At 46.5% G+C, this 21,599-nt stretch overlaps 1 protein-coding gene across 1 annotated transcript in view; it reads right to left on the bottom strand.

The window, feature by feature from the left end:
• LOC144177985 (ATP-binding cassette sub-family C member 2-like) overlaps positions 1-5,583 on the bottom strand; it is a 603,957-nt gene extending 598,374 nt beyond the window's left edge. The window contains exon 1 of the mRNA XM_077705540.1: positions 5,474-5,583. Coding sequence (XP_077561666.1) covers positions 5,474-5,542 — 69 coding nt within the window. The 5' untranslated portion in view covers positions 5,543-5,583. The remainder of the gene's footprint in view (positions 1-5,473) is intronic.
• Positions 5,584-21,599: the final 16,016 nt, after the last annotated feature.

Raw genomic sequence — 21,599 nt, 5'->3', positions numbered from 1 at the left:
TTTTTTGCAATGAGGGTGTCATCGGTTTTTTTTCCAAGGCAAAAAAAAAAAACGGGCAGAGTACCTTGCAGTTTAACCTACAAGTGACGTTCGACGGTAACCTCAGCTTCAACGCAGCCCCGAAATTTGCTTTGCTCACACTTTGAATTCATGAAGCTGCAGTCGGTACATAACACGCAGTTTAAATCAAGTAGCAAGTAAAGTTGTGCTAATTGTGTCTCCGTTCATCATCCTATCGTATTTTGTTCAGATTTGACGACAATGACCCCCCCCCCCGCACAAAAAAAAAAGAAAAAAAAAACCTAACAAGGCTCGTTGGCAACGTCGCTTGTATACGAAGTTCTGCACTAAGTCCGTGCCTCCTTCCGTGAGGTTCGGTATTGGGCTACTGTTTTGAAGGTCAAAGGTTCGAATCTTCACACAAACTCCCAGTTATTTTTTCTTGATAGTTAGATCATCTTTTTTTTAGCGGCGTAAACAAAGGGTACCAGGACACCTTGCCTTTTAATCTGCAAGTGAAGTCTGACTAACCTCAGTAGCAAGGCGGCGCTGAAAATTTGTTTTGCTCACCCTTTAAATTTATGAGGCAGTCTGTACATTACTTCTAGGTAGGACATCAAGTTGTAAGGAATTTTTTCGAAGTGCGTCTTAGTTCATGAGGCTGTGTTGTTTTGTTCAGATTTGACTGTGATAACTTGAAATACATTTTGCAACATTTCAAAAATGGCCCGCAAGCAATCTTAGGAATGAGTAGATCAAAAAAAGTGCATTTTGTATGGCAAATCTAGAATGCCAATTACTGTATTTAAACAATTGAAATAACTGCTCGTAAACGATCAAAAATAATTCAAAAATCGTGCAGATCGAGTTCATTGAAACGTGCCCAGCAACGTTCGTCGACGCAGCGGTTGACGCATGACTTCGCCTGTTCCATGCGTTTGCATGTGGTTGCGGCTTCTCGCAGCTCTCCTGCGTGATGGTGCGGCGACGCCGATCAACGCCGACGCTCGCGCGACGCGTGAATCGCGTGTACGTGTGTGCGCGCGCGTGTATCGTATTGCCTGGATGGAAGGACGGCCGCTGGTACACACGAGTTATGATGGCAAACAATAGAAGTGCTGGGGAGCTGGCTTATAATTGAGTTAAAGTTCACAGAGTTTCCCTGGAGAACTAACTGTAGAAATTCTATAGTCTTTTTGGAGGCTTTGATGAGTGGAAGCTTAATGAACTTTTATGGGGAAGTCACAACAAAAATTCTACAGAGTCTTCATAGAGGCCTTGAGTTGTTTAAGTTCACAGAGTTTCTATGGAGAAAATACGGTAGAAATTCTACAGAATATTTATAGAGGTGTTAAAGAGTTAGCTCTTAATGAATTTCTGTGGAGAAGTAGCTATAAATATTTTGTAGATTTTTTACGAGGGCAACTCCATAAGCTCAGAGTTCCTGATGAGTTTCTGTGGTATTTCTTGTGACTCCATAGGATCTCCATAAAAACTCTTCAGAAATTCGTAATCCATTTTTGTGAGGGTGGCGGCAACGGCGAGGGCTACTGCGGCTAAGTCTGTTGTCTTAGTGTAAGGCTTTAACCGGCGGCCCAATAAAGGTTTTTTCCAATTCACATTTATACGGGAGAACTGAACGTGTTTGTAAAAGTTTGAAATTGCTTATTTACATGTTCATTCGTTTCTTTGCAGTCTCCTAGTAGTAGTCATCGTCATATGCATCGATATCATCGCGTTCCTCATGCCAAGCACTACATGCGCGGTAGCGCTTGACGACAGCTCTGGAGGTGATTTTTTTTTCTTTTTGCTGCATTGCGCCATTGCGCTAGCCGGGACTCGGCGGTAGTCGCGAGGCAAGCACTCACGAGCGCTGGAAATTTTCTCCCTCCTCGTGGTTTTTTGCAGTTTCTTTTCCTTTTTTTCTGCTAGAGCCACAGCAAGCGCCGGGAACGCTCGGCGGTCGGTGCGAGGCACGCGTTCACTATCACTAAGCATTTTATTGGTTCTTTTTTTACTGCAACACCGAATTTATGGCGTGTACAACAGCTCCATAATTAAAAATTATCATTCAAAACTCCCCCGCGGGAAAAAAAAAATGCCGTGGTGGGCTGCATGCAATGCACACTTGGATTTTGAACACTAACCCTTCAGAATGCTTTTCGTTTCTGAGACGGGTAAAGAAACACGGGAATTTTTCTGTCGAAATACTTACGGAATTATTAGTGTTTTATTTAATCAGCTTGTTAATGCTAAAGAGAAATTATTTTGGTGCGTGATAAGCCAGTCACTGTACACAGTACTACAGATTACAAAAAAAAAAATCCTGCAAGTTTTTTATGTTTACTGAAGAACTTTCGGAAAAGGGCAGCCATAGCCGACTGCCTCTCGGTCTGATTTAGTACTAACAACACTAATTCATCGTTTTTTATAGTGCAGTGCCAATTACTCTAAGTACTTGAGCGTATTGTATTATGGGTCCCACAGGATGTGTTACAAACATGTACAGATGGGCTAGTTTTTTCTCTTGGCAATTACGTATCAAAAAGCCAAAAAGTCTTTTCTGCTCACGTAGACAAAAGTACGTGCTCTTCTGTTTCGAAAAACAGGCATTGATCTTTTGCACTATTTTAGAAGCAACAAACCATTACGTACTAATTTGGTGTTTTGTTTGAGCCCACCGAGAAAGCCATTTCTGGGGAGAATATTTCAGGTGAGCTCTTTCGTACTCGCTGCCACCACAGTAGGGTGAAACTAATTATGAGAAAGCCAACAAGGAATCTGTCATTTCAAAAGGGCTTAGGGACGAAGGCTATGCTGGGTGCCCATACGGTTGAATAAGCTTTCGAAACAAAGTGACCGGAAAACACTGCCCAGTTTCGCCCGAAACCCACTCAGCCCACAAATCATTCAGCAGGATTGTTTGATTTATGTACAAGCATTGCGACAATGAAGCAGCGCGGTAAGAAGTCGAATCAGCTTTAACAATGTTTTATAAAAGACGAAAATTAAACCATTCCAGCGATAGCTTCAAACCGCAGGTGGCTGTGAGCCCAGGTTTATTAGGCGGTATTTTTGATAGGGGTATTCAAGCAACGCTCAGGTTTATATTCCTAACATTAGCAATTGTACCATGAGCAGTATTGTAAAGGCCGTACCAAATGGACTGTACGCTTTTAGATTTTCTCTTAAGATTTTTTATTCTCTAGAAGACCTTCTATCACCAAATTATTCTCATTTATTTATGTCGAGCTTAAAAATTTTTGCATGCAATAAAGTTGGCGAACAGCACTCTTCCTTCATTGAGCAAACTTGGAGTGAGAGAATACCTAAACCGCCAATCCTGCCACACTTCAAGGCCACTTCCAACACGCAGACCCACGAACACAAAAGATGCTGCAAGCGAGCGTTAGCGGAGTCGCAAACGCAGCATTTTCTGTTTCGGTGGGTCTACATGCAGAGAGAAAAGGGTTATTGATGCACCAACTAATTTCGCACAGTTCTACAACTTGCTGCATTGACATGGGTAGTGCACTGTTTCCCATGTATTTTTAGTGGGTTCTCATTTCATAATGCGCCCTTCAACTATTTTAGCATCTTCAGTTTCATATTTTTAGGTTTAAAAATCAATTCTGATGTATATGATACTTTTATTGTAGATGTAGACTGTACCGCCCTTGGATGAGGAGGGTAATTTTGTTTTTATTTTATTTGTTTTAGTTTTAAAAAATCAACATACTACTGGCTTTTTTCTCAAACTGTTTTTGGCCTAGAACCCATTTTATTTATTTTGAATTGGTTTAAGCCTGCGATATCTTTGTTGGTGAGGATTTTGTCCTCGAGTTTTTTTTTATTTTCTTAATGTGTGGATAAGAGGAGAGTAATTAAAATGACCACTTCCAATGCCCCTAAACACGTCACGAAAGCGAGATGCGGTTTGTGGCGTTTTTTTACCTTTCATACTCTTCGTAATTATGATACAAGGATATAGCTCTCACTTGAATGCCTTGGTGACCAACCCAGGGTTTACATCGATGTTTAATGTACCAGTATTGAAAATGAGAAAATACTGTCGCTTTTCCTATGTCAAATAACCGACGATGCGGCATTTCACGCTATTTGTTTTGCTGTTGACGCCTATTGAAAAGCCAAGCGCACATTGCACCTTAAAACTTGTACGAATTTGAAAACCCGGGCCACACTTGTTCATCTGTTGACACGAACTAGCCGTGAGGGATAAATGTCGCGGTTGAGACGCACGTCAAGGTCCCCAAATGTATAACAACAATGCGCCTTAGTAAGGCATGGGCCAGAAATAGCGCGAGGAAGTGCGACCTTGGGAAGGCTACGACTTGCTGTAAGCGAAAGTGCACGAGAAGCGCTAGAAACTTCGCTGCGCTTCTCTCAAGTGAACAACATTGCGAATAATTTCGCTCTGGAAATCTCCCCGTCAATGCAGCAGACTAGAGCCAAATACTGAGTAACAAAGAATCAAGAAAGCAGGCGTACCAAAAATGGAACTGGAAATGGGCTACGCTGCGTATCCTTACGCATGCACGAGCATTTAAAGTGTGGTTCTGCAAACCCAAGCTGCATCAGCCGTGGTTGCCATAGAATAAGTAACTGTTCAGACTGCCTACGTTTTAACCTCACCACGAACGATTTTATTTTTCGCATTAATGAAACACCCCCGGCAGGTAAGCAAACCAACGGCTTTGCTGTCGGCAACAAAACCCGAGAATTTTCAAGACAGCAGTTACTCTGTGATGCGGATTTTCCAGCGTTCGCTCCTAAAGCATTATCTAAGAGTCGCTCAGTTGGTCATCGTTTCATTCAGTAGAATCGTTTGAAGCGTTGCAAAGCTCCACCGCCGCCGACAGTCATAGGCCTGCTGCTGCGAACCACATTGTACGAACTGAGACCAGTCTCCCTTGTTTGGCGTCATGACCTGCATGTCTTCACGAGCGCATTCTTCCTCTTGCGTTGCTTTTCACTCGACGTCCCATTTAGCGCACATAGTTTCCCTCCCCCTCCCGGGGGTCAACGGATTCCAAACCTCCCAAATCACTCGTAGAAAGTCGCCTAAACCAATACGACGCAGTCAGGCCGCTCTACCCCTTACTGTCGCCCTTTTCCCTTATGATATTTACGCACCAATTGATATATTATAATATAAAAACAAAAATAGGAAGAGTGTCGGGTTTTTTTGGCCTAAAAATGACTAAATTTTTGCTGGGCGCATGACGACGAATAACACCCAAAAAATATTTCTGGCTGCGCAGCTTTTCCAGATTGGTTCTTCTTGTACCATAGTTAGCAGCTACACATGCTATATACAACCGTTCTAAAATACCGCACTATGCATCCGCAGGCATTATGCAACAGTGTTACGTGATATTTGTAAATGCGCGATGTTGCACACAGCTGATTCTAATAGCTCAAAGAAAATTAAGAAAATTAAGTTGGTTCGTACCGTATTTGGCTCCATTGCTGTGCGTGATGGGATCCCCAACACCAGAACAATGTGTGATGAGGTGTACATTTTAAAAGCTGGAAACGTCCCTTGCAGCGTACAAGTGTCCTCTTTCCGCTTGTCGTTTTTGTAACGGAAAGCAACGCTTATTGTCGGCCAATTGTATCCCCAAATAAAACTAGTTTCAAAAATGATCGGCTTCAAACTGCAGGTGCCATTATTTTGCAATCCTTGGAACCTTCTGCCGGAAAAAAAAGTTATTCTAGAAAACAACCCTGCAGAGTGATTATAATGCATAATGCACCAACTTGCCCAACAGCTTTGTTTAATGAACCCTGCAGAGGTCCACTTGAAAAACGTGTTTAGCATAAAAAGGGTTGAGTAAGGAATCTTGCACATTTTTCAGTAGTGCGTTTTAAAATAGCGCTTAATCACTTGATGTACCACGCGAAAAGGTACGGCATGTTTACTAAATACTACAGGTTTATGGCTTTACATTCAGTAATCCCAAGCTTCACCCAGAAACAGGAAGGAAAAAAAGCAGACAGTAAGGTATTCGCCTCCTGTCTTTCTATCAGAGAGTGTGCGCCTGTTCTTTTATTTAGCTCACCAAAGAACATATTCGTCCCGCGTGACGCGTGAGGCGCGCCGTATGGACACAACAAACACTGTCGTAATTTTCTTCCAAGGCAATCCTGTCGCAGCTATCGAGGAGCAGAATACCGTCTGCCACAACCCTGACCCTTCTCGCCGCCGACACTGTGGTCTACAAGCCTCCCCTGTGACTAACACTCATGCGAACCCGTCTGCGTGGTGCGTGGATGGGTAATAAACTCTGCAATCAAAGTTTCAGCCGCCAATACAATACTCACATCCCCGCCTCTCCCACAAAAAGTGGCATGTTGGCGCCGCTTCAGCTGACACGTTACTGAATCAACTTTCCGAACTCTGGTAAACACCTGCCACCATCAACTCGACATCAGGCCCGACAGCAGGCCTCCCGCCGAACACGCCTCAGTATGAAGTTATTGCTGGTGTTTCACGGGAAACAGCACCTGGACGCCATTCTATCCGTGACCATGGCCAAGCTCGTCAGCTTTGGACGCCGTCGCTGCTCATGCTAACGGAATAGTTCACGTTAAGCAATTAATGGAGATGGTTCTATCCGAACACGAACCCCTCAAGCTAGAACTCTCAAAGCTTCGATCAACGCCCTTGCTTCTCCACCTTTTCCCTCAACCTGCACCCCGCGAGACGACGCGATCGATACCCTTTCACTCAAATCAGATCTCAAAACCCTCAGTCTCGATCAAAACCACCACTCCTCCTCCATCTTCCTCAACCTCCGCACCGCGGGACATCGAATCCCTCCTCACAGCGTCACCAAGCACGAGACTGAATCCTGCATCGAAGAAGTCGGTGACAATATAGCCGTAACCAAATAAACACACTACAAACTTTGCCGAACAGGTAGAGCCACTCAGCTCTTAGATGACTGACTTCAAGACACCACCGGCCTAATCTCGGCTTAGTGAGAGGTGGCCGTCCAAGCCAGTATACCACAGATGAAGGGAGCAGAAGGAGCCGAGGACTAGCGACGAAACTCACCATCGTAGTTTACTCGAGTAATAGACAAACTCACATCACTGTGTAAATCAAAAGATTTATGAGAAATAGGTGCAAAAAGGTTAAAAAGAGCAAAATAAAAGGTTTTCAAGATTAAGAGAAAGAGAAAAGGACAGATGGAGAGAGATAGACTCACATCACTGTGTAAATCAAAAGAATTATGAGAAATAGGTGCAAAAAGGTTAAAAAGAGCGAAATCAAAGGTTTTCAAGATTAAGAGAAAGAGAAAGGGACAGATGGAGGGAGATAGACTCACATCACTGCGTAAATCAGAAGATTTATTAGAAATTGGAGCAAAAAGGTTAAAAAGAGCAAAATAAAATGTTTTCAAGATTAAGAGAAAGAGAAAAGGACAGATGGAGAGAGATAGACTCACATCACTGTGTAAATCAAAAGATTTATGAGAAATAGGTGCAAAAAGGTTAAAAAGAGCGAAATCAAAGGTTTTCAAGATTAAGAGAAAGAGAAAGGGACAGATGGAGGGAGATAGACTCACATCACTGCGTAAATCAGAAGATTTATTACAAATTGGAGCAAAAAGGTTAAAAAGAGCAAAATAAAATGTTTTCAAGATTAAGAGAAGGAGAAAGGGACAGATGGAGAGAGATAGACTCACATCATTCATGAGAAATAGGTGCAAAAAGGTTAAAAAGGGCAAACTAAAAAGTTTTCAAAATTAAGAGAAAGAGAAAAGGACAGATGAAGAGAGATAGGCTCACATCACTGTGTAAATCAAAAGATTTATGAGAAATATGTGCAAAAAGGTTAAAAAGAGCAAAATAAAACGTTTTCAAGAATAAGAGAAGCAGAAAGGGACAGATGGAGAGAGATAGACTCAATCACTGTGTAAATCAAAACATTCATGAGAAATAGGTGCGAGAAGGTTAAAAAGGGAAATTAAAAGGTTTTCAATATTAAGAGAAAGAGAAAGGGACAGATGAAGAGAGATAGACTGACATCACTGCGTAAATCAAAAGATTTATGAGAGATAAGTGCAAAAACGTTAAAAAGAACAAAATAAAAGGTTTTCAAGATTAAGAGAAAGAGAAAGGGAGAGATGGAGAGAGATAGACTCGCATCACTGTGTAGATCAAAAGATTTATGAGAAATAGGTGCGAAAAGGTGAAAAAGAGCAAAATAAAAGGTTTGCAAGATGTTCCCCAGAGAGAAAGGCACAGACAGAGAGAGATAGACTCACATCACTGTGTAAATCAAAACATTCATGACAAAAAGGTGCAAAAAGTTAACAAGAGTCTTAAACTGTCCATCCTTAACCTTCAACCTTTAACTGTCTTACTTTAACTGTTAAAAAAAGCCCACAATGTGCGACGAGCATCGGCCACGATTTGGGAGAATCCTACAATTAGGTGTGTAAGCGGAGGGACAATAACTACCGTTACGTAGGCCTGCAAGACAGTCTTGGTACGTCCCATAGTGTGCGACGAGCCTCGGCCATGATTTAGAAGAATTGTACAATTAGGTGTGCTAGCGGAGTAACTATAACTACAATTACGTAGGCCTCCAGGACAGTCTTGGTACGTGCCACAGTGTGCGACGAGCCTCGACCATGATTTAGGAGAATTCTACAACTAGGTGTGCTAGCGGATTGACTATAGCTACAATTACGTAGGCCTGAAGGACAGTCTTGGGACGTGCCACAGTGTGCGACGAGCCTCGGCCATCATTTAGGAGAATTCTACAGTTATGTGCGCTAGCGGAGGGACAATAACTAAAAATACGTAGGCCTGCGGGACAGTCTTGGGACGTGCCACAGTGTGCGACGAGCCTCGGCAATGATTTAGGAGAATTCTACAATTATGTGCGCTAGCGGAGGGACAATAACTAAAAATACGTAGGCCTGCGGGACAGTCTTGGAACGTGCCACAGTGTGCGACGAACCTCGACCATGATTTAGGAGAATTCTACAATTATGTGCGCTAGCGGAGGGACAATAACTAAAAATACGTAGGCCTGCGGGACAGTCTTGGGACGTGCCACAGTGTGCGACGAGCCTCGGCAATGATTTAGGAGAATTGTACAATTATGTGCGCTAGCGGAGGGACAATAACTAAAAATACGTAGGCCTGCGGGACAGACTTGGGACGTGCCACAGTGTGCGACGAGCCTCGGCCATCATTTAGGAGAATTCTACAATTATGTGCGCTAGCGGAGGGACAATAACTAAAAATACGTAGGCCTGCGGGACAGTCTTGGGACGTGCCACAGTGTGCGACGAGCCTCGGCAATGATTTAGGAGAATTCTACAATTATGTGCGCTAGCGGAGGGACAATAACTAAAAATACGTAGGCCTGCGGGACAGTCTTGGAACGTGCCACAGTGTGCGACGAACCTCGACCATGATTTAGGAGAATTCTACAATTATGTGCGCTAGCGGAGGGACAATAACTAAAAATACGTAGGCCTGCGGGACAGTCTTGGAACGTGCCACAGTGTGCGACGAGCCTCGGCAATGATTTAGGAGAATTCTACAATTATGTGCGCTAGCGGAGGGACAATAACTAAAAATACGTTGGCCTGAAGGACAGTCTTGGAACGTGCCACAGTGTGCGACGAGCCTCGGCAATGATTTAGGAGAATTCTACAATTATGTGCGCTAGCGGAGGGACAATAACTAAAAATACGTAGGCCTGCGGGACAGTCTTGGAACGTGCCACAGTGTGCGACGAACCTCGACCATGATTTAGGAGAATTCTACAATTATGTGCGCTAGCGGAGGGACAATAACTAAAAATACGTAGGCCTGCGGGACAGTCTTGGAACGTGCCACAGTGTGCGACGAGCCTCGGCAATGATTTAGGAGAATTCTACAATTATGTGCGCTAGCGGAGGGACAATAACTAAAAATACGTAGGCCTGCGGGACAGTCTTGGGACGTGCCACAGTGTGCGACGAGCCTCGGCCATCATTTAGGAGAATTCTACAATTATGTGCGCTAGCGGAGGGACAATAACTAAAAATACGTAGGCCTGCGGGACAGTCTTGGGACGTGCCACAGTGTGCGACGAGCCTCGGCAATGATTTAGGAGAATTCTACAATTATGTGCGCTAGCGGAGGGACAATAACTAAAAATACGTAGGCCTGCGGGACAGTCTTGGAACGTGCCACAGTGTGCGACGAGCCTCGGCAATGATTTAGGAGAATTCTACAATTATGTGCGCTAGCGGAGGGACAATAACTAAAAATACGTAGGCCTGCGGGACAGTCTTGGGACGTGCCACAGTGTGCGACGAGCCTCGGCAATGATTTAGGAGAATTCTACAATTATGTGCGCTAGCGGAGGGACAATAACTAAAAATACGTAGGCCTGCGGGACAGTCTTGGGACGTGCCACAGTGTGCGACGAGCCTCGGCCATCATTTAGGAGAATTCTACAATTATGTGCGCTAGCGGAGGGACAATAACTAAAAATACGTAGGCCTGCGGGACAGTCTTGGAACGTGCCACAGTGTGCGACGAACCTCGACCATGATTTAGGAGAATTCTACAATTATGTGCGCTAGCGGAGGGACAATAACTAAAAATACGTAGGCCTGCGGGACAGTCTTGGAACGTGCCACAGTGTGCGACGAGCCTCGGCAATGATTTAGGAGAATTCTACAATTATGTGCGCTAGCGGAGGGACAATAACTAAAAATACGTAGGCCTGCGGGACAGACTTGGGACGTGCCACAGTGTGCGACGAACCTCGACCATGATTTAGGAGAATTCTACAATTATGTGCGCTAGCGGAGGGACAATAACTAAAAATACGTAGGCCTGAAGGACAGTCTTGGAACGTGCCACAGTGTGCGACGAGCCTCGGCAATGATTTAGGAGAATTCTACAATTATGTGCGCTAGCGGAGGGACAATAACTAAAAATACGTAGGCCTGCGGGACAGACTTGGGACGTGCCACAGTGTGCGACGAACCTCGACCATGATTTAGGAGAATTCTACAATTATGTGCGCTAGCGGAGGGACAATAACTAAAAATACGTAGGCCTGAAGGACAGTCTTGGAACGTGCCACAGTGTGCGACGAGCCTCGGCAATGATTTAGGAGAATTCTACAATTATGTGCGCTAGCGGAGGGACAATAACTAAAAATACGTAGGCCTGAAGGACAGTCTTGGAACGTGCCACAGTGTGCGACGAGCCTCGGCAATGATTTAGGAGAATTCTACAATTATGTGCGCTAGCGGAGGGACAATAACTAAAAATACGTAGGCCTGCGGGACAGACTTGGGACGTGCCACAGTGTGCGACGAACCTCGACCATGATTTAGGAGAATTCTACAATTATGTGCGCTAGCGGAGGGACAATAACTAAAAATACGTAGGCCTGAAGGACAGTCTTGGAACGTGCCACAGTGTGCGACGAGCCTCGGCAATGATTTAGGAGAATTCTACAATTATGTGCGCTAGCGGAGGGACAATAACTAAAAATACGTAGGCCTGAAGGACAGTCTTGGAACGTGCCACAGTGTGCGACGAGCCTCGGCAATGATTTAGGAGAATTCTACAATTATGTGCGCTAGCGGAGGGACAATAACTAAAAATACGTAGGCCTGAAGGACAGTCTTGGAACGTGCCACAGTGTGCGACGAGCCTCGGCAATGATTTAGGAGAATTCTACAATTATGTGCGCTAGCGGAGGGACAATAACTAAAAATACGTAGGCCTGAAGGACAGTCTTGGAACGTGCCACAGTGTGCGACGAGCCTCGGCAATGATTTAGGAGAATTCTACAATTATGTGCGCTAGCGGAGGGACAATAACTAAAAATACGTAGGCCTGCGGGACAGACTTGGGACGTGCCACAGTGTGCGACGAACCTCGACCATGATTTAGGAGAATTCTACAATTATGTGCGCTAGCGGAGGGACAATAACTAAAAATACGTAGGCCTGAAGGACAGTCTTGGAACGTGCCACAGTGTGCGACGAGCCTCGGCAATGATTTAGGAGAATTCTACAATTATGTGCGCTAGCGGAGGGACAATAACTAAAAATACGTAGGCCTGAAGGACAGTCTTGGAACGTGCCACAGTGTGCGACGAGCCTCGGCAATGATTTAGGAGAATTCTACAATTATGTGCGCTAGCGGAGGGACAATAACTAAAAATACGTAGGCCTGCGGGACAGACTTGGGACGTGCCACAGTGTGCGACGAACCTCGACCATGATTTAGGAGAATTCTACAATTATGTGGGCTAGCGGAGGGACAATAACTAAAAATACGTAGGCCTGAAGGACAGTCTTGGAACGTGCCACAGTGTGCGACGAGCCTCGGCAATGATTTAGGAGAATTCTACAATTATGTGCGCTAGCGGAGGGACAATAACTAAAAATACGTAGGCCTGAAGGACAGTCTTGGAACGTGCCACAGTGTGCGACGAGCCTCGGCAATGATTTGGGAGAATTCTACAATTATGTGCGCTAGCGGAGGGACAATAACTAAAAATACGTAGGCCTGAAGGACAGTCTTGGAACGTGCCACAGTGTGCGACGAGCCTCGGCAATGATTTAGGAGAATTCTACAATTATGTGCGCTAGCGGAGGGACAATAACTAAAAATACGTAGGCCTGAAGGACAGTCTTGGAACGTGCCACAGTGTGCGACGAGCCTCGGCAATGATTTAGGAGAATTCTACAATTATGTGCGCTAGCGGAGGGACAATAACTAAAAATACGTAGGCCTGCGGGACAGACTTTGGACGTGCCACAGTGTGCGACGAGCCTCGGCAATGATTTAGGAGAATTCTACAATTATGTGCGCTAGCGGAGGGACAATAACTAAAAATACGTAGGCCTGAAGGACAGTCTTGGAACGTGCCACAGTGTGCGACGAGCCTCGGCAATGATTTAGGAGAATTCTACAATTATGTGCGCTAGCGGAGGGACAATAACTAAAAATACGTAGGCCTGCGGGACAGACTTGGGACGTGCCACAGTGTGCGACGAACCTCGACCATGATTTAGGAGAATTCTACAATTATGTGCGCTAGCGGAGGGACAATAACTAAAAATACGTAGGCCTGAAGGACAGTCTTGGAACGTGCCACAGTGTGCGACGAGCCTCGGCAATGATTTAGGAGAATTCTACAATTATGTGCGCTAGCGGAGGGACAATAACTAAAAATACGTAGGCCTGAAGGACAGTCTTGGAACGTGCCACAGTGTGCGACGAGCCTCGGCAATGATTTAGGAGAATTCTACAATTATGTGCGCTAGCGGAGGGACAATAACTAAAAATACGTAGGCCTGAAGGACAGTCTTGGAACGTGCCACAGTGTGCGACGAGCCTCGGCAATGATTTAGGAGAATTCTACAATTATGTGCGCTAGCGGAGGGACAATAACTAAAAATACGTAGGCCTGCGGGACAGACTTGGGACGTGCCACAGTGTGCGACGAGCCTCGGCAATGATTTAGGAGAATTCTACAATTATGTGCGCTAGCGGAGGGACAATAACTAAAAATACGTAGGCCTGCGGGACAGACTTGGGACGTGCCACAGTGTGCGACGAGCCTCGGCAATGATTTAGGAGAATTCTACAATTATGTGCGCTAGCGGAGGGACAATAACTAAAAATACGTAGGCCTGCGGGACAGACTTGGGACGTGCCACAGTGTGCGACGAGCCTCGGCAATGATTTAGGAGAATTCTACAATTATGTGCGCTAGCGGAGGGACAATAACTAAAAATACGTAGGCCTGCGGGACAGACTTGGGACGTGCCACAGTGTGCGACGAGCCTCGGCAATGATTTAGGAGAATTCTACAATTATGTGCGCTAGCGGAGGGACAATAACTAAAAATACGTAGGCCTGAAGGACAGTCTTGGAACGTGCCACAGTGTGCGACGAGCCTCGGCAATGATTTAGGAGAATTCTACAATTATGTGCGCTAGCGGAGGGACAATAACTAAAAATACGTAGGCCTGCGGGACAGACTTGGGACGTGCCACAGTGTGCGACGAGCCTCGGCAATGATTTAGGAGAATTCTACAATTATGTGCGCTAGCGGAGGGACAATAACTAAAAATACGTAGGCCTGCGGGACAGACTTGGGACGTGCCACAGTGTGCGACGAGCCTCGGCAATGATTTAGGAGAATTCTACAATTATGTGTGCTAGCGGAGGGACAATAACTAAAAATACGTAGGCCTGCGGGACAGACTTGGGACGTGCCACAGTGTGCGACGAGCCTCGGCAATGATTTAGGAGAATTCTACAATTATGTGCGCTAGCGGAGGGACAATAACTAAAAATACGTAGGCCTGAAGGACAGTCTTGGAACGTGCCACAGTGTGCGACGAGCCTCGGCAATGATTTAGGAGAATTCTACAATTATGTGCGCTAGCGGAGGGACAATAACTAAAAATACGTAGGCCTGCGGGACAGACTTGGGACGTGCCACAGTGTGCGACGAACCTCGACCATGATTTAGGAGAATTCTACAATTATGTGCGCTAGCGGAGGGACAATAACTAAAAATACGTAGGCCTGAAGGACAGTCTTGGAACGTGCCACAGTGTGCGACGAGCCTCGGCAATGATTTAGGAGAATTCTACAATTATGTGCGCTAGCGGAGGGACAATAACTAAAAATACGTAGGCCTGAAGGACAGTCTTGGAACGTGCCACAGTGTGCGACGAGCCTCGGCAATGATTTAGGAGAATTCTACAATTATGTGCGCTAGCGGAGGGACAATAACTAAAAATACGTAGGCCTGAAGGACAGTCTTGGAACGTGCCACAGTGTGCGACGAGCCTCGGCAATGATTTAGGAGAATTCTACAATTATGTGCGCTAGCGGAGGGACAATAACTAAAAATACGTAGGCCTGAAGGACAGTCTTGGAACGTGCCACAGTGTGCGACGAGCCTCGGCAATGATTTAGGAGAATTCTACAATTATGTGCGCTAGCGGAGGGACAATAACTAAAAATACGTAGGCCTGAAGGACAGTCTTGGAACGTGCCACAGTGTGCGACGAGCCTCGGCAATGATTTAGGAGAATTCTACAATTATGTGCGCTAGCGGAGGGACAATAACTAAAAATACGTAGGCCTGCGGGACAGACTTGGGACGTGCCACAGTGTGCGACGAGCCTCGGCAATGATTTAGGAGAATTCTACAATTATGTGCGCTAGCGGAGGGACAATAACTAAAAATACGTAGGCCTGAAGGACAGTCTTGGAACGTGCCGCAGTGTGCGACGAGCCTCGGCAATGATTTAGGAGAATTCTACAATTATGTGCGTTAGCGGAGGGACAATAACTAAAAATACGTAGGCCTGCGGGACAGACTTGGGACGTGCCACAGTGTGCGACGAACCTCGACCATGATTTAGGAGAATTCTACAATTATGTGCGCTAGCGGAGGGACAATAACTAAAAATACGTAGGCCTGAAGGACAGTCTTGGGACGTGCCACAGTGTGCGACGAGCCTCGGCAATGATTTAGGAGAATTCTACAATTATGTGCGCTAGCGGAGGGACAATAACTAAAAATACGTAGGCCTGAAGGACAGTCTTGGAACGTGCCACAGTGTGCGACGAGCCTCGGCAATGATTTAGGAGAATTCTACAATTATGTGCGCTAGCGGAGGGACAATAACTAAAAATACGTAGGCCTGCGGGACAGACTTGGGACGTGCCACAGTGTGCGACGAGCCTCGGCAATGATTTAGGAGAATTCTACAATTATGTGCGCTAGCGGAGGGACAATAACTAAAAATACGTAGGCCTGCGGGACAGTCTTGGAACGTGCCACAGTGTGCGACGAGCCTCGGCAATGATTTAGGAGAATTCTACAATTATGTGCGCTAGCGGAGGGACAATAACTAAAAATACGTAGGCCTGAAGGACAGTCTTGGAACGTGCCACAGTGTGCGACGAGCCTCGGCAATGATTTAGGAGAATTCTACAATTATGTGCGCTAGCGGAGGGACAATAACTAAAAATACGTAGGCCTGCGGGACAGACTTGGGACGTGCCACAGTGTGCGACGAGCCTCGGCAATGATTTAGGAGAATTCTACAATTATGTGCGCTAGCGGAGGGACAATAACTAAAGATACGTAGGCCTGAAGGACAGTCTTGGAACGTGCCACAGTGTGCGACGAGCCTCGGCAATGATTTAGGAGAATTCTACAATTATGTGCGCTAGCGGAGGGACAATAACTAAAAATACGTAGGCCTGCGGGACAGACTTGGGACGTGCCACAGTGTGCGACGAACCTCGACCATGATTTAGGAGAATTCTACAATTATGTGCGCTAGCGGAGGGACAATAACTAAAAATACGTAGGCCTGAAGGACAGTCTTGGAACGTGCCACAGTGTGCGACGAGCCTCGGCAATGATTTAGGAGAATTCTACAATTATGTGCGCTAGCGGAGGGACAATAACTAAAAATACGTAGGCCTGAAGGACAGTCTTGGAACGTGCCACAGTGTGCGACGAGCCTCGGCAATGATTTAGGAGAATTCTACAATTATGTGCGCTAGCGGAGGGACAATAACTAAAAATACGTAGGCCTGCGGGACAGACTTGGGACGTGCCACAGTGTGCGACGAACCTCGACCATGATTTAGGAGAATTCTACAATTATGTGCGCTAGCGGAGGGACAAAAACTAAAAATACGTAGGCCTGAAGGACAGTCTTGGAACGTGCCACAGTGTGCGACGAGCCTCGGCAATGATTTAGGAGAATTCTACAATTATGTGCGCTAGCGGAGGGACAATAACTAAAAATACGTAGGCCTGCGGGACAGTCTTGGAACGTGCCACAGTGTGCGACGAACCTCGACCATGATTTAGGAGAATTCTACAATTATGTGCGCTAGCGGAGGGACAATAACTAAAAATACGTAGGCCTGAAGGACAGTCTTGGAACGTGCCACAGTGTGCGACGAGCCTCGGCAATGATTTAGGAGAATTCTACAATTATGTGCGCTAGCGGAGGGACAATAACTAAAAATACGTAGGCCTGAAGGACAGTCTTGGAACGTGCCACAGTGTGCGACGAGCCTCGGCAATGATTTAGGAGAATTCTACAATTATGTGCGCTAGCGGAGGGACAATAACTAAAAATACGTAGGCCTGCGGGACAGACTTGGGACGTGCCACAGTGTGCGACGAACCTCGACCATGATTTAGGAGAATTCTACAATTATGTGCGCTAGCGGAGGGACAATAACTAAAAATACGTAGGCCTGAAGGACAGTCTTGGAACGTGCCACAGTGTGCGACGAGCCTCGGCAATGATTTAGGAGAATTCTACAATTATGTGCGCTAGCGGAGGGACAATAACTAAAAATACGTAGGCCTGCGGGACAGTCTTGGAACGTGCCACAGTGTGCGACGAGCCTCGGCAATGATTTAGGAGAATTCTACAATTATGTGCGCTAGCGGAGGGACAATAACTAAAAATACGTAGGCCTGCGGGACAATCTTGGGACGTGCCACAGTGTGCGACGAGCCTCGGCCATCATTTAGGAGAATTCTACAATTATGTGCGCTAGCGGAGGGACAATAACTAAAAATACGTAGGCCTGAAGGACAGTCTTGGAACGTGCCACAGTGTGCGACGAGCCTCGGCAATGATTTAGGAGAATTCTACAATTATGTGCGCTAGCGGAGGGACAATAACTAAAAATACGTAGGCCTGCGGGACAGTCTTGGGACGTGCCACAGTGTGCGACGAGCCTCGGCCATCATTTAGGAGAATTCTACAATTATGTGCGCTAGCGGAGGGACAATAACTAAAAATACGTAGGCCTGCGGGACAGTCTTGGAACGTGCCACAGTGTGCGACGAGCCTCGGCAATGATTTAGGAGAATTCTACAATTATGTGCGCTAGCGGAGGGACAATAACTAAAAATACGTAGGCCTGCGGGACAGTCTTGGGACGTGCCACAGTGTGCGACGAGCCTCGGCAATGATTTAGGAGAATTCTACAATTATGTGCGCTAGCGGAGGGACAATAACTAAAAATACGTAGGCCTGCGGGACAGTCTTGGGACGTGCCACAGTGTGCGACGAGCCTCGGCCATCATTTAGGAGAATTCTACAATTATGTGCGCTAGCGGAGGGACAATAACTAAAAATACGTAGGCCTGAAGGACAGTCTTGGGACGTGCCACAGTGTGCGACGAGCCTCGGCCATCATTTAGGAGAATTCTACAATTATGTGCGCTAGCGGAGGGACAATAACTAAAAATACGTAGGCCTGAAGGACAGTCTTGGAACGTGCCACAGTGTGCGACGAGCCTCGGCAATGATTTAGGAGAATTCTACAATTATGTGCGCTAGCGGAGGGACAATAACTAAAAATACGTAGGCCTGAAGGACAGTCTTGGGACGTGCCACAGTGTGCGACGAGCCTCGGCCATCATTTAGGAGAATTCTACAATTATGTGCGCTAGCGGAGGGACAATAACTAAAAATACGTAGGCCTGCGGGACAGTCTTGGGACGTGCCTCAGTGTGCGACGAGCCTCGGCAATGATTTAGGAGAATTCTACAATTATGTGCGCTAGCGGAGGGACAATAACTAAAAATACGTAGGCCTGCGGGACAGTCTTGGGACGTGCCACAGTGTGCGACGAGCCTCGGCAATGATTTAGGAGAATTCTACAATTATGTGCGCTAGCGGAGGGACAATAACTAAAAATACGTAGGCCTGCGGGACAGTCTTGGGACGTGCCACAGTGTGCGACGAGCCTCGGCAATGATTTAGGAGAATTCTACAATTATGTGCGCTAGCGGAGGGACAATAACTAAAAATACGTAGGCCTGAAGGACAGTCTTGGAACGTGCCACAGTGTGCGACGAGCCTCGGCAATGATTTAGGAGAATTCTACAATTATGTGCGCTAGCGGAGGGACAATAACTAAAAATACGTAGGCCTGAAGGACAGTCTTGGAACGTGCCACAGTGTGCGACGAGCCTCGGCAATGATTTAGGAGAATTCTACAATTATGTGCGCTAGCGGAGGGACAATAACTAAAAATACGTAGGCCTGAAGGACAGTCTTGGAACGTGCCACAGTGTGCGACGAGCCTCGGCAATGATTTAGGAGAATTCTACAATTATGTGCGCTAGCGGAGGGACAATAACTAAAAATACGTAGGCCTGAAGGACAGTCTTGGAACGTGCCACAGTGTGCGACGAGCCTCGGCAATGATTTAGGAGAATTCTACAATTATGTGCGCTAGCGGAGGGACAATAACTAAAAATACGTAGGCCTGCGGGACAGTCTTGGGACGTGCCACAGTGTGCGACGAGCCTCGGCAATGATTTAGGAGAATTCTACAATTATGTGCGCTAGCGGAGGGACAATAACTAAAAATACGTAGGCCTGCGGGACAGTCTTGGGACGTGCCACAGTGTGCGACGAGCCTCGGCAATGATTTAGGAGAATTCTACAATTATGTGCGCTAGCGGAGGGACAATAACTAAAAATACGTAGGCCTGCGGGACAGTCTTGGGACGTGCCACAGTGTGCGACGAGCCTCGGCCATCATTTAGGAGAATTCTACAATTATGTGCGCTAGCGGAGGGACAATAACTAAAAATACGTAGGCCTGAAGGACAGTCTTGGAACGTGCCACAGTGTGCGACGAGCCTCGGCAATGATTTAGGAGAATTCTACAATTATGTGCGCTAGCGGAGGGACAATAACTAAAAATACGTAGGCCTGCGGGACAGTCTTGGGACGTGCCACAGTGTGCGACGAGCCTCGGCAATGATTTAGGAGAATTCTACAATTATGTGCGCTAGCGGAGGGACAATAACTAAAAATACGTAGTCCTGCGGGACAGTCTTGGAACGTGCCACAGTGTGCGACGAGCCTCGGCAATGATTTAGGAGAATTCTACAATTATGTGCGCTAGCGGAGGGACAATAACTAAAAATACGTAGGCCTGCGGGACAGTCTTGGGACGTGCCACAGTGTGCGACGAGCCTCGGCAATGATTTAGGAGAATTCTACAATTATGTGCGCTAGCGGAGGGACAATAACTAAAAATACGTAGGCCTGCGGGACAGTCTTGGGACGTGCCACAGTGTGCGACGAGCCTCGGCCATCATTTAGGAGAATTCTACAATTATGTGCGCTAGCGGAGGGACAATAACTAAAAATACGTAGGCCTGCGGGACAGTCTTGGAACGTGCCACAGTGTGCGACGAACCTCGACCATGATTTAGGAGAATTCTACAATTATGTGCGCTAGCGGAGGGACAATAACTAAAAATACGTAGGCCTGCGGGACAGTCTTGGAACGTGCCACAGTGTGCGACGAGCCTCGGCAATGATTTAGGAGAATTCTACAATTATGTGCGCTAGCGGAGGGACAATAACTAAAAATACGTAGGCCTGCGGGACAGTCTTGGGACGTGCCACAGTGTGCGACGAGCCTCGGCCATCATTTAGGAGAATTCTACAATTATGTGCGCTAGCGGAGGGACAATAACTAAAAATACGTAGGCCTGAAGGACAGTCTTGGAACGTGCCACAGTGTGCGACGAGCCTCGGCAATGATTTAGGAGAATTCTACAATTATGTGCGCTAGCGGAGGGACAATAACTAAAAATACGTAGGCCTGCGGGACAGTCTTGGGACGTGCCACAGTGTGCGACGAGCCTCGGCCATCATTTAGGAGAATTCTACAATTATGTGCGCTAGCGGAGGGACAATAACTAAAAATACGTAGGCCTGCGGGACAGTCTTGGAACGTGCCACAGTGTGCGACGAGCCTCGGCAATGATTTAGGAGAATTCTACAATTATGTGCGCTAGCGGAGGGACAATAACTAAAAATACGTAGGCCTGCGGGACAGTCTTGGGACGTGCCACAGTGTGCGACGAGCCTCGGCAATGATTTAGGAGAATTCTACAATTATGTGCGCTAGCGGAGGGACAATAACTAAAAATACGTAGGCCTGCGGGACAGTCTTGGAACGTGCCACAGTGTGCGACGAGCCTCGGCAATGATTTAGGAGAATTCTACAATTATGTGCGCTAGCGGAGGGACAATAACTAAAAATACGTAGGCCTGCGGGACAGTCTTGGGACGTGCCACAGTGTGCGACGAGCCTCGGCAATGATTTAGGAGAATTCTACAATTATGTGCGCTAGCGGAGGGACAATAACTAAAAATACGTAGGCCTGCGGGACAGTCTTGGGACGTGCCACAGTGTGCGACGAGCCTCGGCCATCATTTAGGAGAATTCTACAATTATGTGCGCTAGCGGAGGGACAATAACTAAAAATACGTAGGCCTGCGGGACAGTCTTGGGACGTGCCACAGTGTGCGACGAGCCTCGGCAATGATTTAGGAGAATTCTACAATTATGTGCGCTAGCGGAGGGACAATAACTAAAAATACGTAGGCCTGCGGGACAGTCTTGGGACGTGCCACAGTGTGCGACGAGCCTCGGCAATGATTTAGGAGAATTCTACAATTATGTGCGCTAGCGGAGGGACAATAACT

This window comes from Haemaphysalis longicornis, unplaced genomic scaffold (assembly GCF_048455015.1).
Source record: "Haemaphysalis longicornis isolate Haplotype H1 unplaced genomic scaffold, Haemaphysalis longicornis Haplotype H1 scaffold_1, whole genome shotgun sequence".
NCBI classification, from domain to species: Eukaryota; Metazoa; Arthropoda; class Arachnida; order Ixodida; family Ixodidae; genus Haemaphysalis; species Haemaphysalis longicornis.
The sequence above is the reverse complement of the archived record's forward strand: the minus strand, read 5'-3'. Positions and strand labels throughout refer to the sequence as shown.